This window comes from Eurytemora carolleeae, unplaced genomic scaffold (genome assembly GCF_000591075.1).
Source record: "Eurytemora carolleeae unplaced genomic scaffold, Eaff_2.0 scaffold278, whole genome shotgun sequence".
Classification (NCBI taxonomy): Eukaryota; Metazoa; Arthropoda; class Copepoda; order Calanoida; family Temoridae; genus Eurytemora; species Eurytemora carolleeae.
This window is the reverse complement of record NW_019396399.1, coordinates 175,012-193,611: the sequence shown is the minus strand read 5'-3', so window position 1 is coordinate 193,611 and position 18,600 is coordinate 175,012. Positions and strand designations below refer to the sequence as shown.

The window sequence follows — 18,600 nt, the reverse complement described above, 5'->3', positions numbered from 1 at the left end:
GGAGTCCAAAAATCGGATATTACTAAATTACCAAATATTGAAGAAATATGACTTGGATTCGGATCCATTTTTTCCTGTGCGGATCCAGGATCCGGATCCGCATGAACATTAAATGAAAAGACAGTCAAGGCACACGTTTAATGGTATATTCCTAAAGAACGATTTTTGAACCCCCCCCCCATCCTATCAATTTTGTACATGACCAAAAATTGCATTTATTGAAGATTTATATAGCATTTCGATGTTCGAGCCGGCAGTTTGCTTTCTAAAAGTCCGACATGGTCAAACTCGTCATTTTCGTAAAAAATCAATGTTGTTTGGCTTGCATGTCGCCGAAAATTATCGGATTGCATCGCCAACCCCTCTAAATAGTTGATATAATTCAATCTCAAATTTTATCTTTTCTGAATTAAATGATTTTGAGCCACCTTTATTTTTGGTCATCTAGAAAAATCTAAATCCTTTCAGTCAATATCAATTAAGAATTACTAATCTTCATGAAAAATGCTTTTCAGAGATACCCCACTTCACTGTGTGGAGGTGGACGCGCAGAGGAACCCCATCAAGTACACCGCCGTGGAGAACAGAATCATTGAAAATCAACATCAACTACTTCATCATTTTTTCTAATATCCTGTTTTTTTGTCTAGTTACTTACCTCATCCATTTTTCTGTTATGTCTAGCTAATTAGCATATCCTTTGAATACATTGCCGACATTTTGAGATTTCAATTTCGTCCATCGTCAAATTCGACTAATTCGTCTTAATATTATCAACTATTCACACTCAAAAAGTCGCTATCATCTATAAACTCCCAAAAGTCGCTATACGTTGTTAGTTGTCATTTTTCGACTTAGAGACTTAAATTTTATGTTTTTGTCTAGCTAACTACCGTATCATTTAAAATCAGTGCCGGCATTTTCTAATTTCAAGTTCGTCCATCGTCCACTTTGACGAATTCGTGGGAACATTTTCATCTATAAACTACCAAAAGTCGCTATACGATTTTAGTTGTCTTTTTTTGGACTTAGAGACTTAAATTTTATGTTTTTGTCTAGCTAACTACCGTATTCTTTAAAATCAGTGCCGGCATTTGCAAATTTCATGTTCGTCCATCGTCCAATTTGACGAATTCGTGGGAACATTCTCATCTATAAACTACCAAAAGTCGCTATAAGTTGTTAGTTGTCATTTTTTGACTTAGAGACTTAAATTTTATGTTTTTGTCTAGCTAACTACCGTATCCTTTGAAATCAGTGACGGCATTTGCTAATTTCAAGGTCGTCCATCGTCCAATTTGACGAATTCATGGAAACATTTTTATCTATAAACTTCCAAAAGTTCTATACGTTGTTAGTTGTCATTTTTCGACTTAGAGACCTCATTTTTACGTTTTTATCTAGCTACTCACCCTATCCTTTGAATACAGTGCCGGCATTTAGAGATTTCAAGTTCGTCCATCGTCAAATTCAACGAATTCTTCGAACATTTTTATCTATTCACACTCAAAAGTTGGTATACGCTAAGGAGATATTGAATAGAAGGAGGGGGCGATAGGGTTTCCGTATACTTTGCTGTGACGTTTTTGTACTGCTTAAGAACTAGTTTTTGCGTAACAACAATAATAAAGATTGTAAACAATAACACAAATGATAAACAGACATCTGGGGGGGGGGGGAGGATAACCTTGAATTTGATTGAAAATGTTTCTGTAATAAGGTCCTTTTCGTATAAAACTAAGATCCTTAACTTTTTCAATCATTTTTAACAAGATAGTACTACTTTCACAGTTTACTAACTCATGTTTGTCTACATTAGATCGGCTGCCTATTGTTATTGTTGTTACGCAAAAACTAGTTCTTCAGCATGCAGCAGTCCAAAAACGTCACAGCAAAGTGTACGGAAACCCTATCGCCCCCTCCTTCTATTCAATATCTCCTTGGTATACGCTGTAAGTTGTCATTTTTCGGCTTAGAGACTTAATTTTGCAGTTTTTGTCTTTAGCTACTACCATATCCTTTTAATTCAGGCCCGGCATTTTGAGAAATCAAGTTCGTCCATTTTCAAAGTCGAAGAAAAATAAGTTTACAAAGTATAAAAAATTCAGGATATATGTAAAAAAATGTTGATATGTTGATTTTCCGATGGCTCACTTCTCCACTGCGGTGTTCTTGATGGGGTTCCTCTGCGTGTCCACATCCACAGAATTAAGTAGGATATCTCTGAAAAGCATTTTTCCCCAGAATTAGTAATTAGATTTTTCAAAATAAAGGTGCTCAAAATAGTTCGACCAGAAAAGATTATTCCAGACAGTTTTGATTTAAATCTAATACTGAGCATCCAGAAGAACTCTAAAGGAAGAGTCGCAAGATTTTGAGACATATTTCCTCATACAACAAACTTACACGGCCACCAATAATGTTTTCCAATCATATCATAAAATCTTTCACATATTCAACGACCTTAAAAATAATTTCACGTCAAAAGGTTGCATTTTAATGGAATTAGAACATCAATAAAAATATGATTTCATACCTAACTCGACCCGTTTTCAGTAACAGTAAATTTTAACCTCCAGAGGAGGTCATGCATAGGTGGAGGTAAACTACTGCTAGGGTGTAATAACATTCTTTTACAAAATAGGATCCATCAAATGAAATCAAATCAAACACTAAACATTACATTTTATTTAGTCTCTATACTTAGATCTTGACATATTCGAGAGCATAATAGAGAAGAGGTCAAACCGGAGGTCGAATATCTGTGTTTTTGTTGGCACACGTTTTATTTTTTTATGAATGAGTTGGTGTGAAGCAATTGGTAATTTCCCAATTTTAAAGTTTAGGAAGTCATAATGGAGGTCGTTGACCTCCGATCCCAAATTGTGTTCTTGATTCGTATGGATGATCACATTAAGATGCTGCATGCAAAATTTCAGCCTTCTATCACAATTTTTAAGACCAAATGCAGCCTGTACAAAATGTGGTGTCACAAAGTGTAAAATTGACCTTTTTTCGACTATAACTGCCGATAAATGTCTTTGCGCCTAATGCGCACCTATTTATTACCATCCCTTATTAATTACGGTTCTAAAAATAAAAACAAAACCAAAGTACAATAAGTTTTGAGAAAATGGCGAAATTGAGTGTTTTTTAGCCTTAAAAATTCAATGTGAAGTATATTGAATTGTTATTTACAAAGAATGTTATCCAAAAACGCGTTTAGGTTCTATCATTTTAACATTCAATATCAATAAATAAGAAAATTTTGTGTTCAAGATTAAAGTGAAGATATCTTACTTTGTATATTTAGATGGCCTTGTCCACCTGAGCGTGAAAGATCTGTATCTAGGAAGTTTTAACAAGGTTTAAGCTTCAGTACCTAATCCCTTTTCCTTCTAATACGGTGTGAATACTGAATAGTATATAGATAAATACTAGCTAAAGTGCCCGGCGCTGCCAGAAAAAGTTTTTAATTTTATAGCTTATGTTAAACCTAGGGTATATACCCATGGGTTTCCTCAAAAAATTCAGTCCAATCGTTTGGCTAGATCTAGCTATTATTTAACATATATACAAATATATCTTTGAAGAAATATATACAGAGCAGTCTCAGTTTTTCATCTTTATTAATACAAACTGTTACGGATCTCTCGTTCCTCATCAGTCAAGAAACATGTTTAAATGTTTATACAAACATATATATATATATATATTAGCGAAGAGCTTTATTATAAAGATTATTTTCAGGTGAATATTACTATGCTTGGACTGCCAGTGATAAAGTTATTTTAAGCAAATTAAACTTCTGTACATTTCTAAACCAGTTAGTTATCGTTAAATTGGAGAATGTCGGAGGAGAAGGAGACGCCTCCGAGCGAGGATTCAATCCGAGTAATCTGTCGGTTTCGTCCTCTCAACCATACAGAGGAGAAAACTGGTTCTAAGTTTATCGTCAAGTTTCCTGCTGGCACGGATGACCAATGTGTTTCTATCGGGGTAAGATTTTATCTTCTATGAAAATAAATAATTCCTTCTCGAGTTATATTTTCTGAAGAACCGCGTTTGCTTTAAAAACCAATGAACCCACTTCCAATTATAGCTTAGGATTAGGAGCAAATATATTCTAGTACAATAGATGGCAACGTAGAATTTGTACACTCTCAGTACAGTTGTATTCTGTCGTCACAAGTGTCAATTCAGTTTTTGTGTCCGACAAAATTATCAATAATAGTGATAATTTTAGAATAAAGTGCTTTTCTTACAGTAAAATAACTGCAATTTTATGAGTTCTTTAGTTTCTGTTTTTACACTTTTTTATCTAATCTTGGAAAATATGTCAACTAATGTGAGACAATTTCGTTTTNTATTTGATAAACTTATTATTTTAGGCAGCGTTTATGTATTTAATAATCTTATTATTTTAGGGCAAAGTTTATGTATTTGATAAAGTGCTAAAACCTAATGTAACTCAGACTCAGGTCTACGATGCTGCAGCTAAGAGTATTGTTAAAGGTATATTTACGAGATCTAAGGGAATATTCACTAAATATTGGATCAATAGCAGATAAAGTGAATGTCAACATATTTTCAAGTGAACTTTATTTAAAAGGCTTAACGGGCCGGTTGACAACGGTACCCTATAAACCTTTATCTGATTAAAAATAAGGAAAATCTTTATTTTTCTTTTCTTAAAAGAGTAAACTATGTCAATTTTCTTCTTTGTCTAAGATACAAAGATCCGCAAATCAATTTTACAGAGAAATCGTAATTTAAAACTGATCACATTAAAGATATACTACCTTCATTTTTGGCTCAGGCCAGGCAAAAGGTTAAAGTGAAACGTTGTGAATCATGCATGTTACCCTTTAGCTTCGCCCATTTAAGACAAAAAATAGAATGAGACGTGAAAATCTTCTAACAGTTTACTATTAAATAAAATATTAGAAGACGATTTTGCTATTTGTTGTTTTCCCACAAACAAAAAACTAATATTTTGCTTTGCGTTGAGGTTTAACTGATTTTGAACTAATAAGCATATACATTAATACATTCTATATAACTGTACTGTTTGAACCCTGGGCTAAATATCTATGTCTAGATGTACTGTGTGGATATAATGGAACAATATTCGCTTACGGACAGACTTCCAGTGGTAAGACCCACACCATGGAGGGGGTCATCAACGACCCCAACAAACAAGGAATCATCCCCAGGATTGTGAACGACATCTTCAATCACATCTACTCCATGGAGGAGAACTTGGAGTTCCATATTAAAGTTTCCTACTTCGAGATATACTTGGATAAGATCAGAGATCTCCTCGATCGTAAGTTCATCATTAATTATTTGATTATTTAATTTTATCTTTATGCAAAAATCTTGATTTACATAATTCTTGATTACAATTCTAATTTTCCTCTCCGCTTCTCAACCTATATGGCTTTTTTTTCTTCTTCTAAATGTCAATGTAAATTTTTTCAATAAGCTTTTGAAGTGAATAAATTGTTTGCTATATATTTGTATGGAGATTTTCTTTCACCTATTGTTGGGTTAAAAGTTTGTTTTTATGAAAATAAACAATACAATTGATTGATTTAAACTCTTTTCAGCTTCAAAGGTGAACCTAGCAGTTCACGAGGATAAGGACCGAGCCGTGTACGTGAAGGGGGCAACCGAGAGGTTCGTCTCAAGCCCCGAGGAGGTCTTCGAGGTCATCGAGGAGGGAAAATCAAACCGACACGTTGCTGTGACAAACATGAACGAGCACAGCTCCAGGTCCCACAGTGTATTCTTGATCAACGTGAAGCAGGAGAACCTGGAGAATCAGAAGAAGTTGAGCGGAAAGCTCTATCTTGTGGATCTAGCGGGTAGTGAGAAGGTTGGTAAGACCGGAGTAGAAGGAATGGGATTAGAAGAAGCAAAGAACATCAATAAATCTCTGTCAGCTCTAGGTAACGTTATTGCTGCTCTGGCCGACGGTAACAAGTCTCATATCCCCTACAGAGACAGTAAACTCACCAGGATCTTGCAGGAGAGCTTGGGAGGAAACGCTAAAACTACAATCGTAATTTGTGCTTCCCCGGCCAGCTTTAACGAAGCCGAGACTAAGGGTACTCTTGACTTCGGTAAAAGAGCTAAGACGATCAAGAACGTTGTTGCCGTAAACGAAGAGTTGACAGCTGATGAGTGGAAGAAGAGGTATGAGAAGGAGAGAGAGAAAAATGGAAGGATGAAGATAAAGATAGATAAGCTAGAGGAGGAGTTGAAGAGATGGAGAGCTGGGCAGACTGTATCTGCCGATGAGCAGCTTAACTTCGCAGAGATGGATGAGAGTGTTTCTGCTGCTCCTCAGGAGCTCAAGTTAGACAAACCGTCAGCTGTTCTTGATCTTGGAACCAGTCAGATTAGTTTAGAGGAGAGGAATAAACTCCAAGAGGAGAGAGAACGTATGTACCAGATGTTGGATGAGAAGGATGACGAGATCCAGGAGCAAAGTCAGCTGGTCGAGAAACTAAAGGAGCAGATGATGGAGCAAGAAGAACTGATCGGTGCTACACGCCGGGACTATGAGGCGCTTACTAAGGAGATGACAAAGATTCAAGCAGAAAACGAGTCCGCAAAGGAGGAGGTTAAGGAGGTTCTCCAGGCTCTAGAAGAGCTTGCTGTAAACTACGACCAGAAGTCTCAGGAAGCTGAGACCAAGAGTCGAGAATACAACACTATCAGCGACGAGTTGAGCCAGAAGCAGTCGCAGCTGAACTCTGCCTCGTCAGAGCTCCAGTCTTGCAAGGAAGCTCAGCAGAATCAACGGAAACGAACCTCAGAGATGCTCCGGTCTCTTCTCACCGACCTCGGAGAAGTTGGAACTGTGATTGCTAAGAATCAAGATCTGAAGAAACCTGAACCTAACAACGAAGGCAAGGTCGAGGAAGAGTTTACCGTAGCTCGTCTCTTTGTCAGTAAGATGAAGAGCGAGGCTAAAAACCTTGTGAGCAGAGCAGCAACCCTGGAGCAGCAGCAGTCCGAGGCGAACAAGAAGAACGAGGAGATGGAGAAGGATTTGAGTGAATGTAGATTAACTATTGTTCAGGTGAGAATATCTAATGCAAATTGTCAGCATAAACCTATTAGTTTAGTTAACAACATGTTTGCTATTGTAAACACGATAAACTAACTTTTTTAAATATTTAGCACGAGGCTAAGATGAAGAATCTGAATGAGAGTATGAAGGAAGGAGAAACTAAAAAACGACAGTTAGAAGAAGCTTTGGACGCTCTTCAGGAGGAGGTAATTTTTAGTTATCACATTTCATTTTCAATTTTTGGAAAATTTCGGGAAACACTCAATTATGACAAATAAAACGATAGTTTGAATTTTGAATTTTTCTGTAGGGTAATTGAAGAGTATTTTTAAATTTGTGTTTTCATTTTTTTCTGAATTTTAGTAAAATATGATTATTTCTCGACCTTACGAACTTTTGTATTTTTTCTTTTGAAGTCGAAAGAATTTTTTAGAAAACCGTCTCCAAGTCCAGAAGTATTAAAACCTCTACACATGTTATAACATATTTTTAGTCTGTTAATTTACAAAAAGGGTAAAAATGATTTATTTTATGATTATTTTCAGGTTACTCAATTGAAGGCATCCGAGCAGATGCATGCAGTTGCTAGTGAACAGCAGCAGAAGGAAGCCAACATCAAGGAAGCTTTAGAGGAACAACTTGCTCAGGTTCGTTTATTAAATCTCCCGTTCAACTCGACACTATTAAGGTTTAAAAAAACCTAAAAGGTCTTGTAAGCCCTCGGCTAGGGTTCCCCCTCAATTCAATTAATTTCTCTTAACCTTCTGGTTAAGTAGTAATAAATACGGCCCACGAAACATGACAGTGAGAAGACGAATTGAAGGTTGTTTTTGATCTTTGAAATAACTTGCGGGATTTATTCGTTAACTTAATTTAATTTATAATTACAAAATACACATAGTTTTGAAATTTCCAAGATGTGGTCTGCCTTTTTGTGCTTTCAATAATACCGAAGAATTATGTTCTGATTTCAACAATTTTTGGTTTTATTTATTAAAATTGAAATTCCTAATATCTCAGGTAATAATGACAGCACAATAGGACAGGACTAGGAGAATTTCGTGGTTATTGTTTCAAGCATCATAAATATAAAAGTACGTTGACTACTGAATGTCGCAAATAAATTTAAAGTTCAATAACGACTTTCAAGTCGTCTTGCTACTGTCATATTTCGTGGGACACCCTGTAGTTAAAAATATTTTTAAATATTTTTTATTCATAGATTTTAATATTATTTAAATTTCAGCACCGTGAGCAGCACCAAAAGCAGGTGGCTCAGCTGAGGAACGAGATTACGGAGAAACAGTCCGCCGTGGACGATCTCAAGGATTCTAACCAGGCTCTCTCCCTCGCCAGCGAACAGCTGCAGCGCGACCATGAGAAGCTAAAGGAGGAGGAGCAGGAGAAATCCCGCCGCCTCCAGGAGATGATCTCCTTAAATGAGAGAAGGGAGCAGGCCAGGCAGGATCTCAAGGGGCTGGAGGAGACGGTGGCCAAGGAGCTGCAAACTCTTCACAATCTCCGGAAGTTGTTTGTCCAGGATCTGCAGTCTCGTGTCAAGAAATCCGCGGCTGGAGAGGAGAATGAGGATGCAGGAGGCAGTTTAGCTCAGAAACAGAAAATTTCATTTTTAGAAAATAATCTTGACCAGCTTACAAAGGTAAAAGTATTTTGAATTATGTCCCTTTGTCGATCATATGTTTCCCAAACTTGGTTTATAAAATGCTTGCATTCAAACGTTACTGAGATGCATTCTGTTACATCATTCAGTTCCCCTACATTCTTTATCACAAAGCTCATTAAATTTCATGTCAATTGCTTCGTTAAAATATCAAAGTTTAAAGTTAATAGCTTAGAACTATGAGTGGCGGGGGATGGAAAATGGAAAATGAAAAATGAAAAATTTGGCTTTTTTGTCAAGTTTTCCTTTCCACCAAAATTCATCTTTTTCTCCCGCTAAATCCTTTATTTTCCCAAAGTGAAGCGATAAACCTCTAATGAAGTTTCCGCGTAAACATTGCTTTCGAAGGGAAACCGTAGATTTTTTTAAAGGGGAAATATTTGCTTTGAAAATATATCACTGTTTTCGTTGCATGGTAGAAATTGATTAAAACTTCTCTATATATACGGGGGAGGGGTGTGTATGTGGAATCGGGGTAGTTTGTTGGAGGGGGGAGTGGACATAATTAGTTATTTGATAATAAATCAATTAAACAAATTAAACAAATTGTTAAAAGATGTTTGGTTTAGGTTCACAAACAGTTGGTGAGGGATAACGCAGATCTAAGATGTGAACTCCCGAAGTTAGAGAAAAGACTCCGAGCTACCATGGAACGTGTGAAGGTAAAATTTAATGAAACAAACGGCTTAAACTGGAGCCAGGGAGAGCTTTTATTAGATTAATGTATAATATGCTAATAAAGTTATTGAAATTTAAATTTGGTTACATTTTTTAAATTTTTTATTTTTTATTTTTTCAAACGTCCGCTTAAACTGATGTAGAGCAAAAATGTTTTTTTTGTGGTTCACGTTTAACACGATTTTTGTGAAACGTCAAAAAGTGGAAATTTATCTTAGAAAAGTTTTTAATTTTAGTTTTTTTAAAAATTAACCTCTGTTATTTACAGGCCTTAGAAACTGCTCTGAAGGAGGCTAAGGAAGGAGCTATGAGGGACAGGAAGAGATACCAATATGAGGTCGACAGGATCAAGGAGGCCGTTAGACAGAAGAACCTGCAGAAGCGAGGTCACGCTGCTCAGATCGCTAAACCTATCCGTGCCGGTCACCACCCCGGCCTAGCTGCCCCAGCTGTAGTGAGGCCAGGTATAAAGGGAGGACAGCCTCCGGTTCCCAAGCCTTAAATAACCAGAGGTGGAACTAATTAGTGATATTAATAATTCTGTTCAGCTCCATCCTTCATGCAAAACTATTGGACGATTTGCATTTTATTTTTGTAATCTTTTAGTTGACTTAAACTTCAGGGAGATATTCTCTTATGGGTTAGAAATGGTTTTAATTTGTGGGAACCCTTAGTCTTGAGTCCTGCAGTAAATGCACTTACCAATTATATTAATTTCAAGGTGAAATATTATGTTTATCAAGTTGTACAGTGACTTAAATCCAGCCAAAGAGGTTTTTTTCATGGGATCTTTAGCCTTTTAATTATATGCACAATATTTATTTGCTTAATATTTTAATCCTTAATAAATGATTTTATTACAACATTTATTATTAATATTAAGTCGGTCTATAAAGGGAAGGGATAAGAAGGCAGTTAGATTGACTAATCGGATAAATGACCATTGACCAATAGGGTTAAAACATATATATTGAAACAAAAGTCTTGTTTTAATTTTTGAAAACTTAGGAAATAAATCAATTTTTTAGGGTTTTTTGAATATGTTTACTTCATTTACTTCATTTTGTTAATTAATTCATTTTCTGAACCATATTGTCATTTTTCTGAATTAAGCAAAAAAAGTATTTCTTCGTTTTTTATACATCCCTGTATTTTAAACATCCCTGTATTCATAATCATAAAATGTGAAAGTACGTTGACGACTGAATGTCACAAATGAATTAAAAGTTCAATAACGACTTTCGAGTCGTCTTGCTACTGCCATGTTTTTTGATATTCATAGATTTTAATATTATCTAAATTTCAGCAGCGTGAGCAGCACCAGGAGGAGGTGGCTCAGCTCAGGAACGAGCTGGACTATCTTAAGGAGACCAGCGAACAGCTAAAGCGCGACCACAAAAAGCTAAAGGAGGAGGTTCAGGAGAAATCCCGCCGCCTCCACTCCTTAAACGAGAGTATGGAGTATTCCAGGCAGTATTTCAAGGAGCTGGAGGAGTTTTTTCACAAGCTCCGAAATAGATAGACCAGGATCTGCCGTCTCGTGTCAAGAAATCCGCGGCTGGCGAGGAGAATGACCTTTGACCAATAGGATCTGAAACAAATATAATTAAAATAAAAGTCATGTTTTAATTTTTAAAAAAACTTATAAAATAAATCAATTTTAATATGCATTTATATTTTTTTTCGTTTTTTTCGCTTTTTGGGCAAAAAGTATNCCCCCCCCGTCATCAAAAAACAACCCCCATTCCACCCCGGGGGGTAATTCTGAAAAATATACACCCCTGGGATCCACTTCAGCGCGTCCAAAGTTCATAATTATTGTGCAATCGTTTATTCTTATTTATTTTTACTGTGTATGAACAACATTTTTCAAATTTAATCATTAAGTTTATTGAGGGTGGAAAGCAGTGTTTTCGATGTCCACAATTTTAATGAGCAACAGTAAAGAAAAAAATTGGTACAAATAAATATGGATAGCAGTATATGGTTTGAAACTGTTGGGAATGAGCTTTCAAGACATTATTATGATTATTATTATTTAAACCAAGTTAGGAGACCAACAAGGACTGATGTAATGAGTAACTTTTTCTCAAACAGGGTAGTTGAACCCTGGATATAGATTGCCAACTGAACTGAAAGAGAGCAGAACTGTAAAATTATTCTAGAATGGACTGGATAACATCATCTAATCCAAAGATGCTACAAATGACCACACTGAAGATCCTGCTATAATCCTACCTGGAATTCTAGGAGTTCTTACTTACTTCTGTGGTGATTCTCAGCAGTCCCAGTGGGACTATTATGAGAATTTCTGCCAGGCAATGAACTGTTGATCAGGACTTCTGAAAGGCTGGATTTAGATAGCATCAACAGTTCTTGTGCATAGATAATCATCATATCGGGATTTGATGTAGAAGTATGTAGTAAGCTTTTAGCTGAATTATCAACCATATTACGTTGTAGATAAAAAGTTACCCACGAAGATTGAGATCTTAATAAGGTCTATTATTCTATAAATTTGAAGGTTAAAGGGAGTGTTCGCGAAAAATGAAAGGGGGTATAGGCTTAATGGGATAAAAAAGCGCTTTTGATCGCTACTAATCTTACTTCTTTCTGCTGCGTCTATAAGGAGAAAATTGTTAAAAACGACTCCAACCGAAAAACGCAGCGTCAATACAAATTCGGAAAGATGCAACAGTCAACTCGGATCGTAAACAAATCATTCAGATATTACAAACAGAAGTCATCGATTATTTTTCGATGCATTCGTATATAGTTAATATTTCATAATATTTTTGACTTTTTTTTAATAATTTTCGCTGGCGTTTGATTTTCGAACATTTCAGGAAAATATGAAAATGTCGTCTTTATTATCAAAAATCCTCATTTCAAAATAAACTCTAAGATCATCTCAGTTTGCTTATTACGCTTCGCAAAATTTTGACTCTAGCAAGAACGACTTTTCAAACTGTTCCTTAACGAAATTTCTTGATTTTTTTGTTTGTATTATTTACCAAAGAAAACTGACGAAAAATAAAATTTTAAATAACGTAAACGTTTGACACCGTAGGTTTTTGGGAATTGTCTCCTTTAAGTCATGGAGAATAAAAAATAATTCGGATAAAAGCAATTTTTCAGGAGGTCAGGGGGATGGGCGGATTTTTGGTAACTAACATTTTGGTAACTAACAATTTGGTAGCTAATAATTCGGTAACTTGACAATTTGGTAACTAACAATTTGGTAACTAACAATTTGGTAACTTAACAATTTGGTAACTAACAATTTTTTAAATTGAAACTTACGTTATCACAATCATTGTTTGTATATTTATTTTCTGTGGACTAATGTTTTGTTAAACAAACGTCGTTTTCAACTTTTTTCTGTATTTTTTAACAATTGTCCTCTTTTTCCACTTATCTCTGCGGACCATTGTATTTTTTAACAAAGGTCGTATACGTTTTTCGCTTTTTTTCTGTGGACCACTACACTTTTTAGTATAATAAATATGACTGCAGCGCTCTGCCCCCTAGCCAGAGCGTTAGGCCCAGAAATTGTCTTAACCTAACCTAACCCTACATACCGGATATCATTGTATTTGGATAAATATGACCACAGTTCTCGGCCCCCTAGCCTGTCCTAGCCGCAGCATTCGACCCAGAAATCGTCTTAACCTAACCTAGCCAAATTGTTAGGTTAGCAAATTGTTGGTTACCAAATTGTCAGGTTACCAAATTATTAGGTTACCAAATTACTGTAAAAGAAGGGAAATGGATAAATTTCTGAAAATTAAAAAAAATGATTTTAAATCCTATCATTTTATAAGACGAACTCATTCCGAATGAGACAGTATAGAAATTTCCCAAATTTCCAAATAATTTATTTCAGAGATGCAATTGCTCAGTTTTTCTTTAATTTGAAGAAAACATAATCCCTAACACTTAATATTGAAAACAAAAATAGGATTTTTTGCCAAGTTTCTCAAATTTTTTTCCTTCTTTTCATTTTTTCATTTTCTTCTTTTTTGTCTTAGTTAATGTGCTGCCCCCTTTTGGGGGGAAAGGGGGGAGGGATCATTCCCATGTGCCCCCCTGTGCCTGTTTCGTAGCATTTCTAAAATACTTCAAAGTTTTTTGAGTTGGCAAGAATTCAGGTACAAATATGGGAAAACCAAAAATATTTTAATTTGGCCTTGCAGTTGTAGTGCATAATTAAAATAAGTTACATCCGGGGATTCAGGAAAGAGAAATTAAGGAATTCATCACGCTACCCACCTTCAGGGGCGTATACCTGAAACTAACAGTCACTCGTTATAGTAACTATTTACCCATGGATATATGACAGGTTAGCAATCGCTATATGTTTGATGGGGGCGTTCGGCTTAAGCCACCCCGACCCCTTCACACAAAAGTGAAAACCATAATTTTCGGGAGAAATTATGCATCAAAAAATGCACCCCCACCCCCTGGAGTGTCATATGGCCGGCTTGGAGGCCCCCACCCCCTGGAGTGTCATATGGCTGGGAGGCTCCCACCCCCTGGAGTGTCATATGGCTGTGATGCCTCCCTGAACATATTTCTGTATACCCCTGCAATTTGGCCTCAGATCTTTACCTCCCACGAATCCTGCCAATTAATGCATGATGTTTAGATTTGAATTAATTAACATACAATCATGTAAATTATTTAATTAATTAATGGTGTAGAAATTACAACAATAATTACCCCCAATATTGCCTATATGAATGTATTTAGATGTCACCTATTATACTTATAAGCAGACGACCTTTTTGTTTATTGTATAAGCAGCTTTTCAAGATGAAAGTAAACAATATTTTATTTTTTACGTATTCCTGATTGGGATCTATCCACCAATGAGAGAGGAGGTTACAGCTCGGGTAGGGCAAAGATATAAAACTAGGTCTCCTATTCGTCAGAATTTCAGGTTCAGTCTTGCACTACCAAATTATGTTACGGTAAATGTAAACATAAAACAGCTATTCGTACAAACATATGCATTGCATATAGGTGTAAACCAGGCCCCAAGAACTAGGTGTTTATGGAGAACTGGCCTAAGATCTGAAAATGTCGTGTAGTTTACCCTGCCTAAAGAACTATTGTATGAGTATAGGATGTATTCTACTCCTTCTATCCGTGGCAGGGATAGGATTCTGCTTGTTCATGCTTTTCGGGGATTCTTTAGCAATTCAAACACAAGATACCTACGCACCTAACTGGGAAGATATAGGTAAAAATTGGAATTAATTACATTAGAAGTGCATCCAGCCCCCCCCCCCCCTTAAGGCTTGCCTACCCTTTAGGGTGGGGTTAAGAAGTCCTTAAAAATAAGATTTGTTAAAAACTCGTAGAACAATAAAATTCTGTTTGTTCAGGCCCTGCATTTGTTGCTTCTATTCTTAGCCTGCTGGCAAACCTTTGTTTAATCGGTGGAGCTAAACAGTACAGTAAGGAGATCGTTCTATTTTGGATCGTCTGGAAGATCCTGCTGATCATCATGTACTGGGTCTGGTATGCATACAACCTGCTCAAGTATCATGGTTATATAGACTGGAGTAGATACGGGATGCGGAGCTGTTATTGGTGTTCTCTACCCTTTGCTGACTATGTCGGTACGTAACCCGTAATGTTCTAATTACAGTGATTACCTAAAAAAATAAAATAAGAAGACGACTTTTAGAATCAAATATAGCTTTAAAAAGTTCAATGACCATGATACATAACAAATTTGCATTTTTAACAAGCCCATTTAACTAAATTAGTGATTTAAGTATTTAGAAACTTTGTAACATTATTTAATACACTTAAATATTGCTCTAATGTCGTCTCCCTATTCCAATGTTTTATGGTTCTCATTGTATCTTGTGTTTTCACACGACCCGTCAGTAGGGTAGTTAATCGCTTTGGTTAGATTTTAAACAAAGGAACTGAGTTTTTGTCACAAACTCAAATTGACTAATCCCTATAATCTGATTATGTAAATCTTTGATATTTCAAACTTAGATTATTTGGTCTAACAGAATTCATAGTTTGAAGTATTAAAGGTCTACGACATTGGGTAGCAAAGATATGGAGATTAGAAAAGTAGAGTTTGCGACAAAAACTCAGTTCCTTTAATAAAACTTAAGATGTTTTCTGTAAAAGATAGATTTTATTAATTCAAATCTTGCTTTATTTGTTTGTCCTATAAAGAAAAAATATAAGGGAAAAACGAACCAAAAAACGATCGCTTTAATACCATCGTTTTAACACCATCGTTTTAACAACATCGTTTTAACACCATCGTTTTAACAACATCGTTTAAACACCACCGTTTTAACAACATCGTTTAAACAACATCGTTTAAACACGAACGTTTTAACAACATCGTTTAAACAACATCGTTTTAACACCATCGTTTTAACGCCAAATAGAAATAAACAAATTTTTTTCAGAAGAAATTTTTTTAAATTCTCAACAATAAAACCTCAAAAACGAGACAAAAACAATTAATCCTTCTTTTCGGCCCCTTTAATAATAAGAAACAAAATTAGTAAGGAAATAGAGTAGGTTTAGATTAATTGATGTTATAGTTTGATATTTTATTTTTTAAAGGGGGGGGGGGTCGGAGAGTCTTAATGTTAAAGAGAATAGTTAGCAAATATTAAAATTGACACAAAAAGGTTAATTTTCTTGTATTACTTGGTTCTCTGTAACTTGTAACATGCCTGAAGTCTTTTCAATTTCAGATTCAACAAAAATTTGACAAAATTATCAGTTTTTAATAAATTACAATGTGCACTCTAAATATCTTATCAATTTAAAATAAAACAAAAGTTTAATTTCTTCCTCTTGTTATTGGTTATCACTGTAGAGAATTTACTGCGGAATGGATTAAAATAATATACAGGGTGTCCCAATAAAATGACGGTATAGAGAGACGACCGGAAAATTGTGTACTAAAATAATTTCAAAGATTAAAACGCTCATAGAAAGCTTTCTCTCAACTCTCATGTTTCGAAGGACACCCTGCATAAGTTCGACTCAGGTTTGAAAAAAAATTCTAGTAATTTGGTTTAGTTGGCCAAATATTTTCAACATATTTTCAAATATTTACAACAAAGTGATTCAGAATACAAAAGCCCGATCCCGTGATTCAGAATACAAAAGTCCTGACTCCCGGTATTAAAGGGCGAACACATTGATATGCATAAAATTGGATGGAATTTAAGAACTTAAAATTGTAAGAATATATTATATATAAGTATGAAAGTCTCCAATGTTTATTCGACCGTATCCTGATAGCAACGAGCTCAGCCCATAATGCCTAGAAATTATTCTGAGAAATTTTTATAAAAGACGAAATAAAATTTAAAATAACTTCCCTGAACCAATATAATATTAAACGAACTAGAATTTTTTTACCCCCTCCCCTTAATCCATGTACAACCCCATTCATGCTGCACATCAAATTGTGGATTTTAGCTGGGTTTCATTCCAATTTCCCAATCATTTCTAGAATTGACAAACTCTATCAAATAAAAGGCTTCCTTTACCACCTTTCAGCTTTCACCTGACTTAATTTATACCCTGAAGGTTGTCTATTACAAATTATTGAAAATTCAATCATACGTCAACCTTCCCTGGGTTCACGTGAGGTCCCACAAAAATTTGGGCCCGATCGGTTCAGCCGTTTTGACGTTTATTGGATGCAAAAAAACAAACAGAAAAGCAAAGTAAATGTTCATCATAGGGAAGATTAAGGACATGAAAGAGGAGTGGATAAAAATGCTTTTTTGTATGGTCTACATCAAAAACTACCTTGCCAATTATAATTCATATTTTCCCCTGAAAGTTAAGGGCCTTATACTGGAAAAATATCTTTATACATGTACAGAGACTCTTTTAGAGCTAGTGTTTCTCATAAACTTTGTCCTAAGTCAAAATCCAATCACCCAGCGTAAGTTTAAAACTGATGAGTGAGAGCTTTTCTTCTGAAGTCTCTTTATAGTGGACACCTTTATGATATATTCACTAATTACATTGACTATCTATACATTTATTGTGTAAAAAAACTGGATTTATTTCAATCATTGTGAATATTTTATCTATGTATAAATGTATATACGTTAATTCCACTATATTAAATGAGAAATCTCTTACTTTTTTAAAATTTTATTCTTGATAATCCTGATCTTTAAACATTTTATTTTTCACCCCCTACTGGAAGAGCTTTATTCATAATTTGACATAAAGTGCATGTACGATAATACATTAAAAAACTCGATTTTTTGGTAAAAATCTATGTTTCTTGAGTAAGATTATCTGCGAAATTTTTTTTGTCATTTTTCCTCTTAATGGTAATCATGGATTTGATCTCGATATCCAATGTGGACACTTTTGAATTTGAGGATAAATACTTGATCCCTCAATAAAAGTTATCCCTGAAGGATATAATATCAACGATACTCACGTTACAAACTCTTGCTATTTATTCATATATCTGGGTTTCACTATATATAAATATATATATAGCTGTTCTGATTATTGCTTTATAGTTCTATTCAAATTAAGTATATATTTATATATATACATGAGCGAAGAGCTTTATTATATAGATTTTATATTATTATTTATTGTTAATAACTATTATTAATTATTATCAATAATAAAGCATCAAAAAAATGTATTTATTAAAACTCGGAATATTTTTAGGATTTGGAGGAGCCATTGCGAGTTTTCTTATTATCTTGTTACTCATCCCCGTCTCATCCTTCCATCTTAAACTCAAGCGTCAGCATCGAGAGCTCACGGAGTACGCCTTCGCTCCCGTCATGTATAATCCTTCTAACTATAAATACTAGACCCCCCCCCTCATCCTCACTCAATTGTGATCTGTTTGCAGTCCAGTACAAATGAGCAGAATTCTCGAAATCTCAAGATGGAACGTATGACATTTTTAGAAGACTCTTTTATACAGTAGAACTGATCTCTTCCACCTGTGAGCAAACAAAATTGTATTTTATTATCAACCTGAAAACAATCTTATTTTTTGACAAATTTACAAACAAAAATACTCGAAAATCAAAGTATTTTAATAAAAATTGGCTTGCTCTGAATGCAGATTTTGTTTCAGCAAGTTTTGTTTATTTTTTTATAAAAA

At 35.0% G+C, this 18,600-nt stretch overlaps 2 protein-coding genes across 2 annotated transcripts; both read left to right on the top strand.

The window, feature by feature from the left end:
• Nucleotides 1–3,731: 3,731 nt before the first annotated feature.
• Nucleotides 3,732–10,308, top strand: LOC111702451 (kinesin heavy chain). Its single transcript, XM_023474143.1, has 9 exons — nucleotides 3,732–3,999; nucleotides 4,428–4,515; nucleotides 5,102–5,329; nucleotides 5,613–7,093; nucleotides 7,195–7,290; nucleotides 7,630–7,731; nucleotides 8,331–8,744; nucleotides 9,335–9,427; nucleotides 9,712–10,308. Exons 1-9 carry the CDS (start codon nucleotides 3,850–3,852, stop codon nucleotides 9,943–9,945), a joined length of 2,886 nt encoding a protein of 961 aa, XP_023329911.1. The 5' UTR covers nucleotides 3,732–3,849; the 3' UTR covers nucleotides 9,946–10,308.
• A 4,087-nt stretch (nucleotides 10,309–14,395) lies between these two features.
• LOC111702446 (uncharacterized) lies at nucleotides 14,396–18,594 on the top strand. The gene is made up of 3 exons (XM_023474137.1): nucleotides 14,396–14,688; nucleotides 14,834–15,070; nucleotides 18,153–18,594. Exons 1-3 carry the CDS (start codon nucleotides 14,526–14,528, stop codon nucleotides 18,299–18,301), a joined length of 549 nt encoding a protein of 182 aa, XP_023329905.1. The 5' UTR covers nucleotides 14,396–14,525; the 3' UTR covers nucleotides 18,302–18,594.
• Nucleotides 18,595–18,600: the final 6 nt, after the last annotated feature.